The 14,562-nt window shown below is 47.1% G+C and overlaps 1 protein-coding gene across 1 annotated transcript in view; it reads right to left on the bottom strand.

Moving 5' to 3' along the window:
- Window positions 1-1,070: 1,070 nt before the first annotated feature.
- Window positions 1,071-14,562, bottom strand: part of adamtsl5 (ADAMTS like 5) — a 37,585-nt gene continuing 24,093 nt past the window's right edge. Inside the window, exons 7-11 of the mRNA XM_043680121.1 lie at window positions 14,010-14,173; window positions 11,847-12,039; window positions 9,404-9,496; window positions 3,188-3,259; window positions 1,071-1,825 (exon numbers count right to left, since the gene is read on the bottom strand). Coding sequence (XP_043536056.1) covers window positions 1,491-1,825; window positions 3,188-3,259; window positions 9,404-9,496; window positions 11,847-12,039; window positions 14,010-14,173 — 857 coding nt within the window. The 3' untranslated portion in view covers window positions 1,071-1,490. The remainder of the gene's footprint in view (window positions 1,826-3,187; window positions 3,260-9,403; window positions 9,497-11,846; window positions 12,040-14,009; window positions 14,174-14,562) is intronic.

The following is a 14,562-nucleotide window of genomic DNA, read 5'->3' on the forward strand; positions in this document are numbered from 1 at the left end:
GTATTAGATTAAAATACAAAGAGAAAGAAAGTGAGAGAGGGTCCAAGTGGAGAGCATTCTCTTATCAAGCCTGATCCTGAAGGTAGATCCCTTTGATATGGAAGGCGACCGTATTGTGTAAACCCATACGGGTAGGTTTGTGTTAGTAAAGAGCTGAGCAAGTGGTGCTAATACGTCATTGAATGTGGGCTCCAATTCTCAGGCTTTGTTCTGAAGCTCAAATATCTCGGATTCTCTCTGACTGAAGCCTTTCTGGTAATGTCAGTAATTTAACACCCAACCCAAGCTGGATCACAACCCAATCAGCAATCTCACCGATCAATATCAGTGATTACAAAATGATCAAAGTGTGCTAATGCAGTGATTGACCCAGTGACCACTCACAATGATTACAGTGATCACTCTCAATGATGTTAAAAATCACACAACACCAGGTTACAGTCCAACAGGTTTATTTGGAAGCACTAGCTTTCAGAGCACTGCTCCTTCATCGGGTGGTAAGCAGCGCTCCAAAAGGTAGTGCTTCCAAATAAACCTGTTGGACTGTAATGTGGAGTCGTGTGATTTTTAACTTTGTCCACCCCAGTCCAATACCAGCACCTCCAAACCATGACTCTCAATGATCATAGTGATCAAGAAATGATTAACTGCAGTGACCAATCCCAGTGATTAATTGCAGTGATCAATACAGTGACCAATCCCAGTGATCAATTGTAACCCAATTTGTTGAGCATGCCCTGAACTGCTTCATTAGAGACTCTCCCCGATGATGTTCCCTCATATGGTGACGAAACATCTGAAAACAAACCTTCAAGCCCAGTGAGCTAACATCCGGTGGCACAGTGGTTAGCACTGCTGCCTCACAGCGCCAGAGACCTTGGTTCAATTCCCAACTCAGGCGACTGACTGTGTGGAGTTTGCACGTTCTCACCATGTCTGCGTGGGTTTCCTCCGGGTGCTAACAGTCCAAAGATGTGCAGGTCAGGTGAATTGGCCATGCTAAATTGCCCGTAGTGTTAGGTAAGGGGTAAATGTAGGGGTATGGGTGGGTTGCGCTTCAGCGGGGCGGTGTGGTCTTGTTGGGCCGAAGGGCCTGTTTCCACACTGTAAGTAATCTAAAATAATCTAATCTAATCTAATCTATACACTGAGCTGTTGTGTATTAAAATGGCCAACTTTCTTCTCTCTAAATTCCCTGTAGAGTCAAAAATACAACTGAGCTCATGACACAACTTGGAGCGTGTCTGAGTCACCCAGAGATTGAGTTTTAGACACCATATGGAGCATACAGAGCCACAGGAAGCCATGGATCAGAGTGGCTCACGGGATCCCTGCTGTATGCAGCAAACTGTGAGAGTGTGCAATGTCTGAGGGGGGAGCTGTTTGCTGTAAAGTGTCAGAACCCCCACTGCGTTCCTCACGTCACTCACACTTGGTCCACACACAGTGACTGGAGCAGCCACCGAGCCCACCAAGGCTGGGCTTGATACTTATCTGAGTGTGTTACCCGTGAGCTGGTATCCTCGCTTCTCACACTCCTCATCCAGGCCCCTCATGAGTCTGTCCTCCTGAGGTCTGTACCTTCGGACAAAGCTGTCTTTCTGCAGCAGGACCCGGTTCAGTGTCCGCTCATAGTTCACATGTCGGTGTGCCATCACCACATACTGCTTCATCTCGACCAATCGGGGACAGTCGCAGGTATTCGGCACCCACAGATACTCCCGCCTTAAGACAGCAAAGCCTTTCTTGTACGCCTTCACCACCTCAACGTCATAACATGTCTCCAGACCAACAATTCTTTTATTAATAACCTTCACATGTAAAACTGGAAGGAAAGAGGAGAGGGAAGATTCAGCAACATTTCTCCAGCCACTTTGTTGTGAACCTGTCCAATTTTTAGTGTTCATTTGTGGGATATGGGTGTTGCTGGCTGGGCCCAGGATTTATTGCCCGTCCCTAGTTGCCCTTTGAGAAGGTGGGGGTGAGCTGCCTTCTTGAACCGTTCAGTCCATACACTGAGGGTTGACTCACAATGTCCTTAGGATCGAACTTCCAGGATTTTGACCCAGCGACAGTGATGGATGGTGAGTGGTTTGGAGGGGAACATGCAGGAAGTGCTGTTCCCATTTATCTGCTGCCCTTGTCCTTCTAGATGGAAGGGGGCGTGCATTTGGAAGGTGGTGTCTGAGGATCTTTGATGAGTTTCTGCAGTGCATCTTGTAGATAGTACACACTGCTGCTACTGAGCGTCGGTTGTGCTGGGAGTGGGTGTTTGTAGATGTGGTGCCATTCAAACGGGATGGCTTTGTCCTGGATGGTGTTGAGCTTCTTGAGTGTTGTTGGAGCTGCCCCCATCCAGGCAAGTGGGGAGTATTCCATCCCACTCCTGAGTTGTGCCTTGGAGATGGTGGACAGGCTTTGGGACGTCAGGAGATGAGTTAATCACTGCCTCTGTCCTGCTTTTGTAGCCTCTGTGTTTATGTGGTGAGTCCGTTTGAGCTTCTGGTCAATGGTAACCCTCAGCGTGTTGATAGTGGGGGATTCAGTGATGGTAACTCTTATCTTTTGGCTTTCTTTCATTTCTGCTGAATTTTTGTAACTAAGATGGCACTGGAGAATAGTGATTTTATACCCTGTCCTCCTGTACCCTGTCCTCCTATACCCCCTTCTCCTGTCCTCCTGTACCCTGTATTCCTGCCCTCCTGTAAACTGTACTGTCCTGTCCTCCTGTACCCTGTCCTCCTGTACCCTGTATTCCTGCCCTCCTGTAAACTGTACTGCTGTATTCCTGTCCTCCTATACCCTTTACTCCTGTACCCTGTCCTTCTGTACCCTGTCCTCCTATACCCTGTACCCTGTCCTCCTGTACTCTGTCCTCCTGTACCCTGTCCTCCTGTACCCTGTCCTCCTGTACTCTGTCCTCCTGTACCCTGTCCTCCTGTACCCTGTACTCCTGTACCCTGTACTCCTGTATTCCAATACTATGTGACAATAACATCTAATTCCAGTTCTAACCTATACATACTGTTCTGAAGAGTGAGGTCATGAGAAAATCTTTGGGAAAACCAGCCACTGAATTCCGAGCTCTACCTCCAAGCCCAGTGGAAGGCCTGGTCACTGGGCACAATCAGGACAACGCTGGGCCCAAGTTTGAATGAAGGGAATGAGGATCAGAGAAAGGACTCACCAAAGTCTCTCTCGCAGTACTGCCTGACGCGGTTTGATCTTCCACGAACCCTTTGGCACTTGCCGCAGTTGCCTACAGGACACCAAGAGAGAAAGAGAAACCCACAATCAGGTTTAGGAACTGGATGGAGAGACTGGTCACCCCCACTGTAACAGGGACTCACCAGCATTTATATAGATCCTAACTCAACACCAGGAAGGCCATACTGTTTCACTGCCATTGAAGTACTTCTGAAGAGTGGACCCCGTTGCAAGAAATGCAGCAGAGCATTTGTGCATAGCAAGATTCCACAAAGAGCAAACTGATGGTGACCAGACAGTCCTCTTACAGCGAGGTGCATTCAGTCAGAATGCTGCATTGCCACGTGGGCCTTCGGTTTGGAATCAGCTCTGAAATCAAACTCCTACCAGATCTCTCAGGAGGTGATCAAAGATTCGGTGACATTGCCCAAAGAACAGGGTCCAGGGGCTCATATTTAATCTATGACAGACTTTTGTGGTGCAGTGGTAATGTCCCTGGCTCTGAGCCAGGAGATCATGGTTCAAATCCCACCAGCTCCAGAGGTGTGCAATAAAGATCTCTGAACAGACTGATCAGGGAGTATCTCCCCGGGTCTTTATCCCATCCTTGTTTATAGGCCATACTTCCTAACCAACCCGTTCAGGCATACCTCTGGAGCAGCTGGGACATGAACCCAGAGCTCCTAGTTCAGAGATAGGGATACTACCACTGCACCAAAGATAGGGACACTGCCACTATGTCACGAGTGCCCTTTATGGGCCCTGCTCGTGGGAGCTTGCTGTGCACACATTGGCTGCCTCATTTCCTACACGACAGCAATGAACTTCGATTTGATAGCTTGGCTCTAAGGCTTCTGGCACCCCCTGAGGTTAAGAAAGCTGCTACAGAAATGCAATTCTTTTGTTTCTTTTGGTTCTGGAATTGTGTTACCAATGGAGACAAAGATTGCAGCCACCATTTTTAGCAGCAAATGTTTACATTGTTGAGTTGCCATGGACCCTGAAGTTGACATTGGCACCAGCTCAGTGAAGCGTTAAAATATCTCACACTGTGCCAATGCCCAGGGCACTCATTCCCCCGTGCACAGCTGCCTCCATCTGTTACTCATTCGAAAACAATGGGAAAGAGCTGCCTACGGCTGGTCAGCAGCAGAGGGAGTGATTGAGATAATTCACAATTCTCTATGTGAAGGATGTAATCAGCAGACCATAGAGTCAATGAGTCATCCCGCACGGAAACCCTTCGGTTCAACCAGTCCATGCCGACCAGAATCCCAAACTAAACTAGTCCCACCTGCCTGCTCCTGGCCCATATCCTGCCAAACATTTTTTTTATTCATGTACTTATCCAAATGTCTTTTAAACGTTGTAACTGTGTCCACACCCGCCACTTTCTCAGGAAGTTCCTGAACTTCCTACACGCGAACCACCCTCTGTGTAAAAAAGATTGTCCCCAAGTCTTTTTTAATTCTCTCTCCTCTCACCTTAAAAATGTGCCCCCTAATCTTGAAATCCCCCATCCTAGGGAAAAGGCAACTACCATTAACCCTATTTATACCCCTCGTGATTTTATAAACATCTATAAGGTCACTTTGCAACCTCCTACACTCCGGTGAAAAAAGTCCCAGCCTATCCAGCCTTTCTTTATAACTCAAACCTTCTGTACCTGGCAATATCCTGGTAAATCTCTTCCAAATCCTCTCCAGTTTAATAATCTCCTTCCTATAATTGGGCGACCGGAATTGGATACAATACTCCAGAAGAGGTCTCACCCACTGTCCTGTATAACCTCAACATGACGTCCTGACTCCTATACTCAAAGATCTGAGCAACAAAGGCCAGGGTGCTAAACACCTTCTTAACCCACCGCTCCCCCATCTACCCATGACGTAAACTTCAAAGTGTTATGAGACAACAACAAAGGAACATATTTCTGGAACACAGTCTCTGCTGCTCACCTACAGCCTCTCTTTCCAGCCCTTGACAGTCCTGCCTTCGGCTGGAGCCTAGTTTCTCCACATTATCCTGATCGAAGCTCTCTTGATCCTTTTACCTTCCTGTCCTCCATGTGACCTACATGAGAGGATTGACTGTGCACTCTCTCCTCTTAACCAGCAGCAAGGGCTGAAGCAGCTTTCCAAACCTGACCAAGGTGTTAACGTTCTGAAAGGGTTTGATAGGGGAGGAGGTGGAGAGAAATTCTTGCCAGTTCTGGGGCAGATCAGATACTGTCAGTGTCAGTCACCATTGCCATTCTTGTGTGTACGCCCCGAGCTGGGAAAGGCACAGAGAAGCTGAAACAGTGCCACGGGTATTTACATCCTTTTGCCCATAAATAGCCCCTCAATAGTCACCACAGACTGCTGTTTCTCACCTTGCATTACATATAAGATAGGACCAGGCCTCAGGAGAGGTGTTAGGAAGCACTTCTACACACAGAGAGGGGAGATGTTTGGAACTCTCTGCAGTAAATGGTAATGGATACTGGATCAGTGGCTAACTTTAAGTCTAAGATAGATAAGGTTTTAATAAGCGAAGGTATTAAGGGTTATGGGCAGAAGGCAGGTTTATTGAGATAGGTGAAGGATCAGTTAGGATCTCATTGAATGATGGAACAGGCTCGAGGGGCTGAATGGCCTCCTCCTGTTCCTATGTTCTGCCGAAAGCCAGTGGTTCCAAATAAACCTGGTGTGTGATCTTTTTCACTTTGAAAATAGGTCAAACCTGTGACAGGGAATCAAGCAGGAGGAAGTGCTGCTTTGATGAGAGGGGGAGGGTTGGAAGGGAGCATAAACCCCAGTTGAATTGAGGGTCTGCTTTTTTTAATGGGATGTGGGTGTCACTAGCTGGGGCATTTGCTGCCCGTTCCTAACAGCCCTGGCAAAAATGGATGCAGGTACTGTGAGGAACAGATGCCCAGAAGTTTGACCCAGCGATACTGAAGGAATGGCGATATATTTCTAATTCAGTTTGGTGAGTGTCTTGGAGGGGAACTTGCAGAGGGGTGGTGTTCCCCTGTTTCTGCTACTCTTGTCCTTCTAGATGGAAGTGGTCATAAGTTTGGAAAGCTGTGTTGGAGGAGCCGTGCTGAGTTGCTGCAGTAGATTCGCTGTAGATATCATGGAGGTCTGTCAAAAGGCCTCATGTGTGGCTGGGTGCTATTATGATCAAAGTTAATCTCACTTCACTCGTTATTAGCAGGGATTTGAACTGAGATTGGGGAGGTTTATGTCCCCCAGACCCCAACCTTCCATGGGACCCTTCCATGTTCTGAACTTTTCCTGCTGATTTTTCTCATTAACAGATACTTTTGAAGCAAGATTTATGCATTTGTCAAAAACAGTGACTTCGTGGGAATTAATAACTATCACCAATAAACCTGTGATTTGATTGGTTTATCAGTCTGGAATCAGCCACTGAACATTTGCCAAATCTCTTCCTCAGTTTGACAGCATAAACAACATGAATCTGAAAAGACAAAGATTTTGAAACATTCTTTCAGACGTGAACACTTTACCTTATTAGGAGATGATATGATGGTACACATCATATGGTTAATCACATTCGCTCTCATCTCATGTCTTTAGCTCGTTGCTGCCTTCAGTGTCATCAAGGCCAGGTTCGTCACAATCCAAACATTAAATCCCAATCCCTCTTACCCCAGCACCTTATACTCATTGAAAGTCAAGGGCAGGCTCCTTCACTGGATGCTCCCAGTGGAAAAGAATGTTTAGCAAAAGGTCAAAAAGAATCCAGAGCCACAAATGCTAGAGTCACAAGACATCAGAAATAGGAGCAGGCGTAGGCCATTCAGCCCCTCAAGCTTGCTTCGCCATTCAGTGGGATCATGGCTGATCCAACATTCCTCAGTTCCACTTTATGCCCTTTCCCCATAACCCTCATGAATCTCTCTATCCCAGCAGTAAATATACACAAGGACTCTACTTCCTCGGCTCTCTCTGTGGCACAGAGTTCCAAAGATTCACAATCCTCTCAGAAAAAAAATCCCTGCTTATCTTAGCGTTTCATTAATGTCCCTTTATTCAGAGACTGTACCCTCTGGCCCTAGACTCTCCCCTGAGGGGAAACATCCTCTCAGCATTGACCCTGTCAAGCTCCTTCAGAATCTGATATGTTTTACTGAGATCACGTCTCAGTCTCCCAAACTTCAGAAACTCCGGGAAACTGCCCAGGACTTAACCCCAGAATAAAAGCCAAATACAGCGGATGCTGGACATCTGAAACAGAAACAGAGGAAGTGTTGGAGAATCTCAGCGGGTCTGGCAGCATCTGTGGACAGACAGAGTGTTAATATTTTGAGTCTGGTGGAGTTCTGAACTAGTGTGACCAGACTGGGAACGCTAACTCTTGTTTCTTTCACTACAGATGCTGCCAGACCTGCTGAGTTTCTCCAGCACTCTCTCTGTGTTTGTTTCATGGTTTGTTCCTGACCAGTTGCGAAATGTAAATTATAAACAAATGGTGAATCATTACTGGTATACAATTGAAGGGTGGGGCATCGCAGGAACCTGAGTGTAATATATAATAATCGGCATTAGTGCGGATGAGATGTTCAATTGGAGTCCTTTGTCTTTCCCCCTCAGGATTCATGCCAGTAAAACAAAGAAGGGTGAGGTGGGAGGCGGGGGAGCCTGGTCAATCTCTAAAAGACATTATGGCAGATTATGACACCAGGTGGCATGGAGGCTCAGTGGTAAGCACTGCTGCCTCACAGCGCCAGGGACCTGGGTTTGATTCCAGCCTCTCTCTGTGTGGAGTTTGCACATTCTCCCCGGGTCTGCCTGAGTTTCCTCTGGGTGCCCCAGTTTCTACCCAGAGTCCAAAAGTATGCAGGTTAGGTGGATTGGCTGTGGGAATGCAAGGTGAGGGGGGTAAGGTAGGGTCTGGGTAGGACGCCCTTCAGAGAGTTGGTGCAGACTCGATGGACCAAATGGCTTACTTCTGCATGTAGGGATGTTATGATTAACTGGGCATTATTGCCTCCAGGACAACAGTGACTAAACTTGCAAAAGTACTTTATTGACTGTGAGACTTCGCTTTGGGACATCACCACGTCTATATAAATGTATCTTCCTTTCTGTTAAGAATTAGAGATGTCACTTAGATACTTGGGAGCAGTCTGCTCTTCATATCAAGCAGACACTGCCTTATGATCACTAACTATAAATGGAGCTGACATGTTTAATCTTCTTTAACCAGCTTCCTGTGCCTACTGGTCTGTATCCTCTCCTGCGGCTTTCCTATAAAAAGGTCAACACTGTGTAAGTTTATAGATTTTAAAGAACCAGATTTTAAAGGATTAAAGTACATTCAGAATCCAGCGGTGGGGGGCCTGATCTCCAGCTCCCAGCTGCTCATGTAGAGAGTCTGTGTCAGCGATTGGAATGGCTTCCTGTCCCAGAGCACCTTGGAATAATCAGGACTTAGAGTTCAGGAGCCTGGCTCAGCTTCCTCTTAGTGACAGCTTCCACCAGCATGTGTGTGTGTATGTGTGTGTGTGTGTATGGGTTTGTGTGTGTGTCTCTTTGCGTGTGTGTGTTTGTGTGTGTTTGCGTGAGTGTGTGTGTGTGCGTGTGTCTGTGTGTGTGTGCGCATGGGTTTGTGTGTGTGTGTGTATTTGTGTGTGTGTGTCTGTGTGTGTTTGCGTGAGTGTGTGTGTGCGTGTGTCAGTGTGTGTGTGCGCATGGGTTTGTGTGTGTGTGTGTATTTGTGTGTGTGTGTCTGTGTGTGTTTGCGTGAGTGTGTGTGTGCTTGTGTCTGTGTGTTTGTGTGTGTGTGGTTAAACATATCATCATTGCTTTTCATTTCTATTCCTTCAGACATTAACCCTAGTTGCTTTGATTCATTTTTGTGGTTTGGTTAGTCTGTATTGCTGTTAATTGTTTATGAATCTGTTCCCCATGCCCCTTCTGATTGTCAGACACATACACATATATATTCTCCCCACATGGACACACACACACTAACAGACACATGTGTGCTTCCTCGCGCACAAACATAAACACATGCAAATCTGCACTCAATGTACAGACACACTGTAAATGTCCATGAATTACACAGAATCTCCTTCCCTGCCAGTAAAAATCACCATCTCACATGTATCCACATTGCAATCCATTTGATAATCGCACTCAACTTTAATTTTAACCTGCAATGTGCCAGGAGATGCACTGACCTGGTCTGGAGGGATACAGTAGACGGTTTCTCTGTGGCCAGTCTTTTCTCTGAGAAGCTGTGTAACCGCGAGATCGAGCAGGGGACCTTTGTGCTAAAGATCAGAACATAACAGCAGGTCAAAGAGGTGAAAGGAAACACTTGCATTGCTGTTGTCACCTTCCACATCCTCAGGAGGTTTAGGAATGCTTCAAAGCCAAGGAGGTACATTTAAACTGTCATTCACTGTCATCATGTTGGACACATAGTCACCAATTTGTGCACAGCAAGCTCCCACAAACAACAATATGATAATAAAAGCAAAATACTACTCATGCTGGAAACCTGAAACAAAGACAACCACTCTGTTTCTCCCTCTGCACAGATACTGCCAGACCTGCTGAGTTTCTCCAGCAATTCTCTGTGTGAGAGTAATATGATAATGTCTAGATAGTCGGTTTAGGTTTAGTTTTGCTGTTGGAGGGACAAATTGTGACCAGGATCCGGGGGAGATTCCAGCTTTCCTACAGCTCCAGCTCATTACATGCATTCCATTTCTCCAGTAACGGACCAAAGTTCATTATTTACATCTTTGAAGCCTGACCAACTTAGAGTCATAGAGTCACACAGCATGGAAACAGACCCTTCGGTCAAACCATTCCATACTGACCATGCTCCCAAACTAAACTACTGCCATCTGCCTGCGCTTGACTCATATGCCTCCAAACTGTTCCTATTCATGAACTTATCTTTGTACATCCATTGTGGAAAACTTCATTTCTGCCAGAAGGTATCCCAATCTATCCTTTTACTGTCCAAAATAGATAACCACACAATTTGGAATCCATCTGCCGGTTTTGTCCATTCACCCAATCCATCAATATCCCTCTGTAATTTTATGTGATCAGACACACTGTCCACAGTGCCACCTAAGAGCTGGTCTGATTACAGCCTAACCCAGCCTGTCCCCATCACCGTGACTCCTTTTTCCAGTTGAGAATCTGTCCAACCCAGCCTTGGATATAACCCATTGCTCTCTGGGGAAGAGAATTCCAAACGTTAATGACCACCCGAGAGAGAGAGAGAGGGAAGATCCTCCTCCTCTCCGTCTTTAATGGGAAACCTGTCATTCTCAATTGTTCCTGTGGTTGCAGGAAGAGGCCTCCTGCATTTCCTTGTTTTCAAAGATGCGTGTTCCTGTATTTCCAGCCCATTCTGCTCCCCTGCCTCATGGTCCCTCATCTTTTATAGGAAGAGGGTTTTTTCTTAATCCTCTGAACCTAAACGAATCACCTCCCACTTTACATTTCTGCTCATCAAGCCGGCCACTCTGTCTCATTATCTCCTTGATATATTTGATGTCCTCCTCATTGTCACCTCAACATGCCCAATGTCATAGCGTCTGCAAATATTACCACCGTCCTTCCAATTCCTCAAACCGTACAAACGGTGAATAGCAGAGCTCTCAGCAAGGATTCCAAAGGGATACTGCTTCCCAATTTCTGCCAGTCTCAACGCCTTCACTCACCTGCTGCTTCCCATTTTCCAGAACTGGGATGTGCTCCTCCAATTCCTGACTCTGAGAGGGCAGCAGGGTGGCTCAGCGCCAGGGGCCCAGGTTTGTATGTTCACCCCTGTGTGTGCATGGGTTTCCTCTGGCGCTCTGGATTTCCTCCCACAGCCCAAAGATGTGCAGGTTAGGGTGGATTGGCCATGGGAAATGCAGCAATTGGGGATGGTGGGGGTGTCTGGGTGGGATGGTGACTGAATGGGGTCAAGATTAGAGTGTTGCTGGAGAAGCACAGCAGGTCAGGCAGCATCCGAGGAGCAGGAAAATCGATGTTTCGGGCAAAAGCCCTTCATCAGGAAGACTGAACGGACTGAACATCCTTTTCCCGCACTGTAGGCCTTCTATGATTCTCTTGCACATCCCTTGACATCCATTGTTTCTGCAAAGTGCTGTGGGACATTTTATTTCAATGAAGGGGCTATACAAATACGATTGGCAAAGCGTTTTGCGCAGAAAAGCACCGTTTTATGGTGGATTTCACGGGCTGAAGGGATCTATTTGGAGAAGCTCCCTAATTAATCCTTCAAACTGACCTTTGCCCCCATGAGAAGGGGAATGTATCCAGGTGCCAGCACCAGCCCATGGTACCAACCTCCCAGAATTGTAGGATAGTCACCGCCAGACGCTCTTTATTTTACAATTCCAATTATTTCTGTAAAGCTGCTGGGAACGGAGGTTGACTAGCTGCTTTCGAAACAATCAAAAATGAATCAGATTGGATAACAAAAACCTGTTTCTGTTCCAATTGGCCATTTGAAGGTGGTGCACCTGGAGGATGGACCAATGGTGGGGGAGGGGGAATCTGTTGACTGACCAATGGTGTGAGCAGAAAGGGGGCAGTTCTTGAGATTACCACCCAGTAGTGCTGGAGACGCCGATTGGTTTGGGAACCCACCTGAGAGGGGGGTGGTTGTCATGGCAACGGTGGTGGGCTCATTTGGCAGTGCTTGCAAGAATGAACGAGACGCGTGGACAGCCGCGTGTTGGGCCCCTTGCAGAACATTCCGGTCTCCGTGGTACAGCCAGTACTGATCGTTCGGAAGCCAGTATTCATAATCAATCCCGGAGTCTTGCTCCATGGATAGAACCTGTGGAAAGGTTTAAGATAAAACTCCCTCTTAAATCAAGATTTTGACAATATCAAGATTTCCCATTTTGCCGCCCGTTGAATGTTTTTTGGAGATTTAAATAACTCAGTGGAGGCTGGTATCCCATCATCCTTTATTTACAGTGTATGGACTGTGGGCAGTCAGCTCAGAGCCAGTCAGTCCCCAGAATGAACAGAACCCCTGACACTCCTGTTTATATCTGTCAGCCAGGGCTCCCTGATTGGGTCAGGGAAACAGCCCCAATCAGGGATCTCACACTCACTGAGACCCACCTGGTCAACCTCATTCCAATCACTACAGAAACGCAGCACCCAACCTACACACAGCAAAAAGTCCACAGAGACTGATAAGACCATAGCCTCTCCTGGTGGTGTTTAATGCTTTATTTTTGTTCATGGGAAATGGGAATACAGCATTTATTGCCTGTTCCGGAACTGCCCTCAGCTCCAGAGTCAGTTACATTGCTGTTGGTCTGGAGTCACATGTAGGCCAGACCACTAAAGGACATCAGATTTCCTTTGGTCACAGTCATAGAGATGTACAGCATGGAAACAGATTCTTCGGTCCAACCCATCCCTGCAGACCAGATATCCCAACCCAATCTAGTCCCCTCTGCCAGCATTTGGCCCATCAGATGGAGCTTTTACAAGAATTGACAATGGATTCATAGAACTCATTTTTTTAAAAAAAAGCCCACCTTATTGAATTAGAATTCTAACATCTGCCGTGGGTAGGATTTGAACTGATGTCCCCAGAATATTTACCTGAGGATCTGGATTACGAGCCATTACTACAACATCACCACCTCTCCTCAGTACTTACTGCGGAGAATACCTCTTCTACAAAACAGTGATGGTGAGAGGGGACTGGCGGACAGTGTATGATGTGACAATCAGTTCCTCGGACCGAGCAGCACTCCCTCAGTGCTACTGTGGAGTGTCTGCTTTACCCTTACAGAGCAGCACTGACAGGAGAGTGGGAAACCTCACAGGGCAGATTTAAAATGACTGAGAAAAGAACGAGGAGGAAGTAGGGTAGGGGATAGTGAGTTATTGTGACCTGGGACTCGCTGCTCTGAAAGACTGGGAGAGGAAGGTTCAATAGTTACCTTTGAAAGGGAATCTGATAAACGTGTTGAAACAAGAGAAAGCAATTGGTCGGCAAAGAGAAAGGAGTGGTGGTGGAGAGGAGCCAGTACAAGCACAATGGACTGAATGGTCTCTTCTCATGTGATGCCCAATCCTCCCACACTGACTGAGGGCTGGAACGTAGACCTGGATGAACAACAGACCACCCTCCAGGGAGGGGGCAGTGAACATGAGACAGGGGTTCCCTCTTCAAACAGTAAATCACTCCACAAACCACATCAGGGGAAATATTCCAGACAGATACCCGGAAGCTTGTCCCCTGACTCCCCGATCCCCACGGTCCCATTCCCCCTCCACAGGGTTAATGCCTCACCAGATCCTCAGCTGGATTGTCAATGCTAATGGGGGCAGCAATTACAGACCTGCAGGGACAAGTTCCACAAGGAGAATCGAAGGAGTTAGAGGAGAGCAAGCATGGTTTTTCAATTGCTTTTGATTGTGTATGTCAGTGTTTCTGTGTACACGTGTGTTCATGTGTGTCTGTGAATGTGTGTGTATATGTGTGTGTACATGTGTGTGTCCATGTGTCTGTGTGTGCATCTTTGTGCCTGTGCACATCTGTGCCTGTGTGTGTATGTGTGTGTGCGTGCGTGTGTGTGTGTGTATGTGTGTGTGTGTGGGCATGAATGTGTGGGTGGCTGCAGGTGCATATGTGTAGGATCTTTGGGGAGGGGATGGAGGGGAAGAGCAGGGAAGGTGAGCTTTCCATGGGTTTGATGTTCTGGGTGTGAGGAGATTGGTGACAAAGCAGCGAGTCTGCACTCAGCGCTGAACAATGAGAAGTGCGGGCTGTGATTTTACCATCAGGTGCAGATCCTCCTTCGTGGGTCCGATTGCCTCCAAACTCTCTCGGTGATCCGCAGAGCGCCTGTACTGGACTTTCGTCCCAGCTGCTGAGTACGTCCCTGGCCAGTTAATGGCCCAGTTCCCGTTAATGATGGAATTGTAGTTTCGGTTCTGCAAAGCTGCAGGAGTTCAACAAGGTTAAACCGATTGACCAGAGGAATCTACACTCCATCTCGAATAAGTGTGAAACAGTGTGAGAGACTGCACCGCACTGACCATTGACATGCTCCTCAGATTCCTTGACGTCCCCTGGTGAGAGCGACAGGCTCTGGGTAACCCTAACCCTAACCCTAACCCTAACCCTAACCCTATCCCTAATCCTAAACGTAACCCTAACCCTAACGATAACCCTAACCTATTCGTAACACTAACCTTAACCCAATTCCTAAACCTAACCCCTATTCCTAATCCTAATCCTAACCCTAACCCCTATTTCTATCCCTAACCCTAACCCCTATTTTGAACCCTAACCCAATCCTAACCCTAACCCTTATTCCTAAACCTAACC

Source organism: Chiloscyllium plagiosum, chromosome 40 (genome assembly GCF_004010195.1).
Source record: "Chiloscyllium plagiosum isolate BGI_BamShark_2017 chromosome 40, ASM401019v2, whole genome shotgun sequence".
NCBI lineage: Eukaryota > Metazoa > Chordata > Chondrichthyes > Orectolobiformes > Hemiscylliidae > Chiloscyllium > Chiloscyllium plagiosum.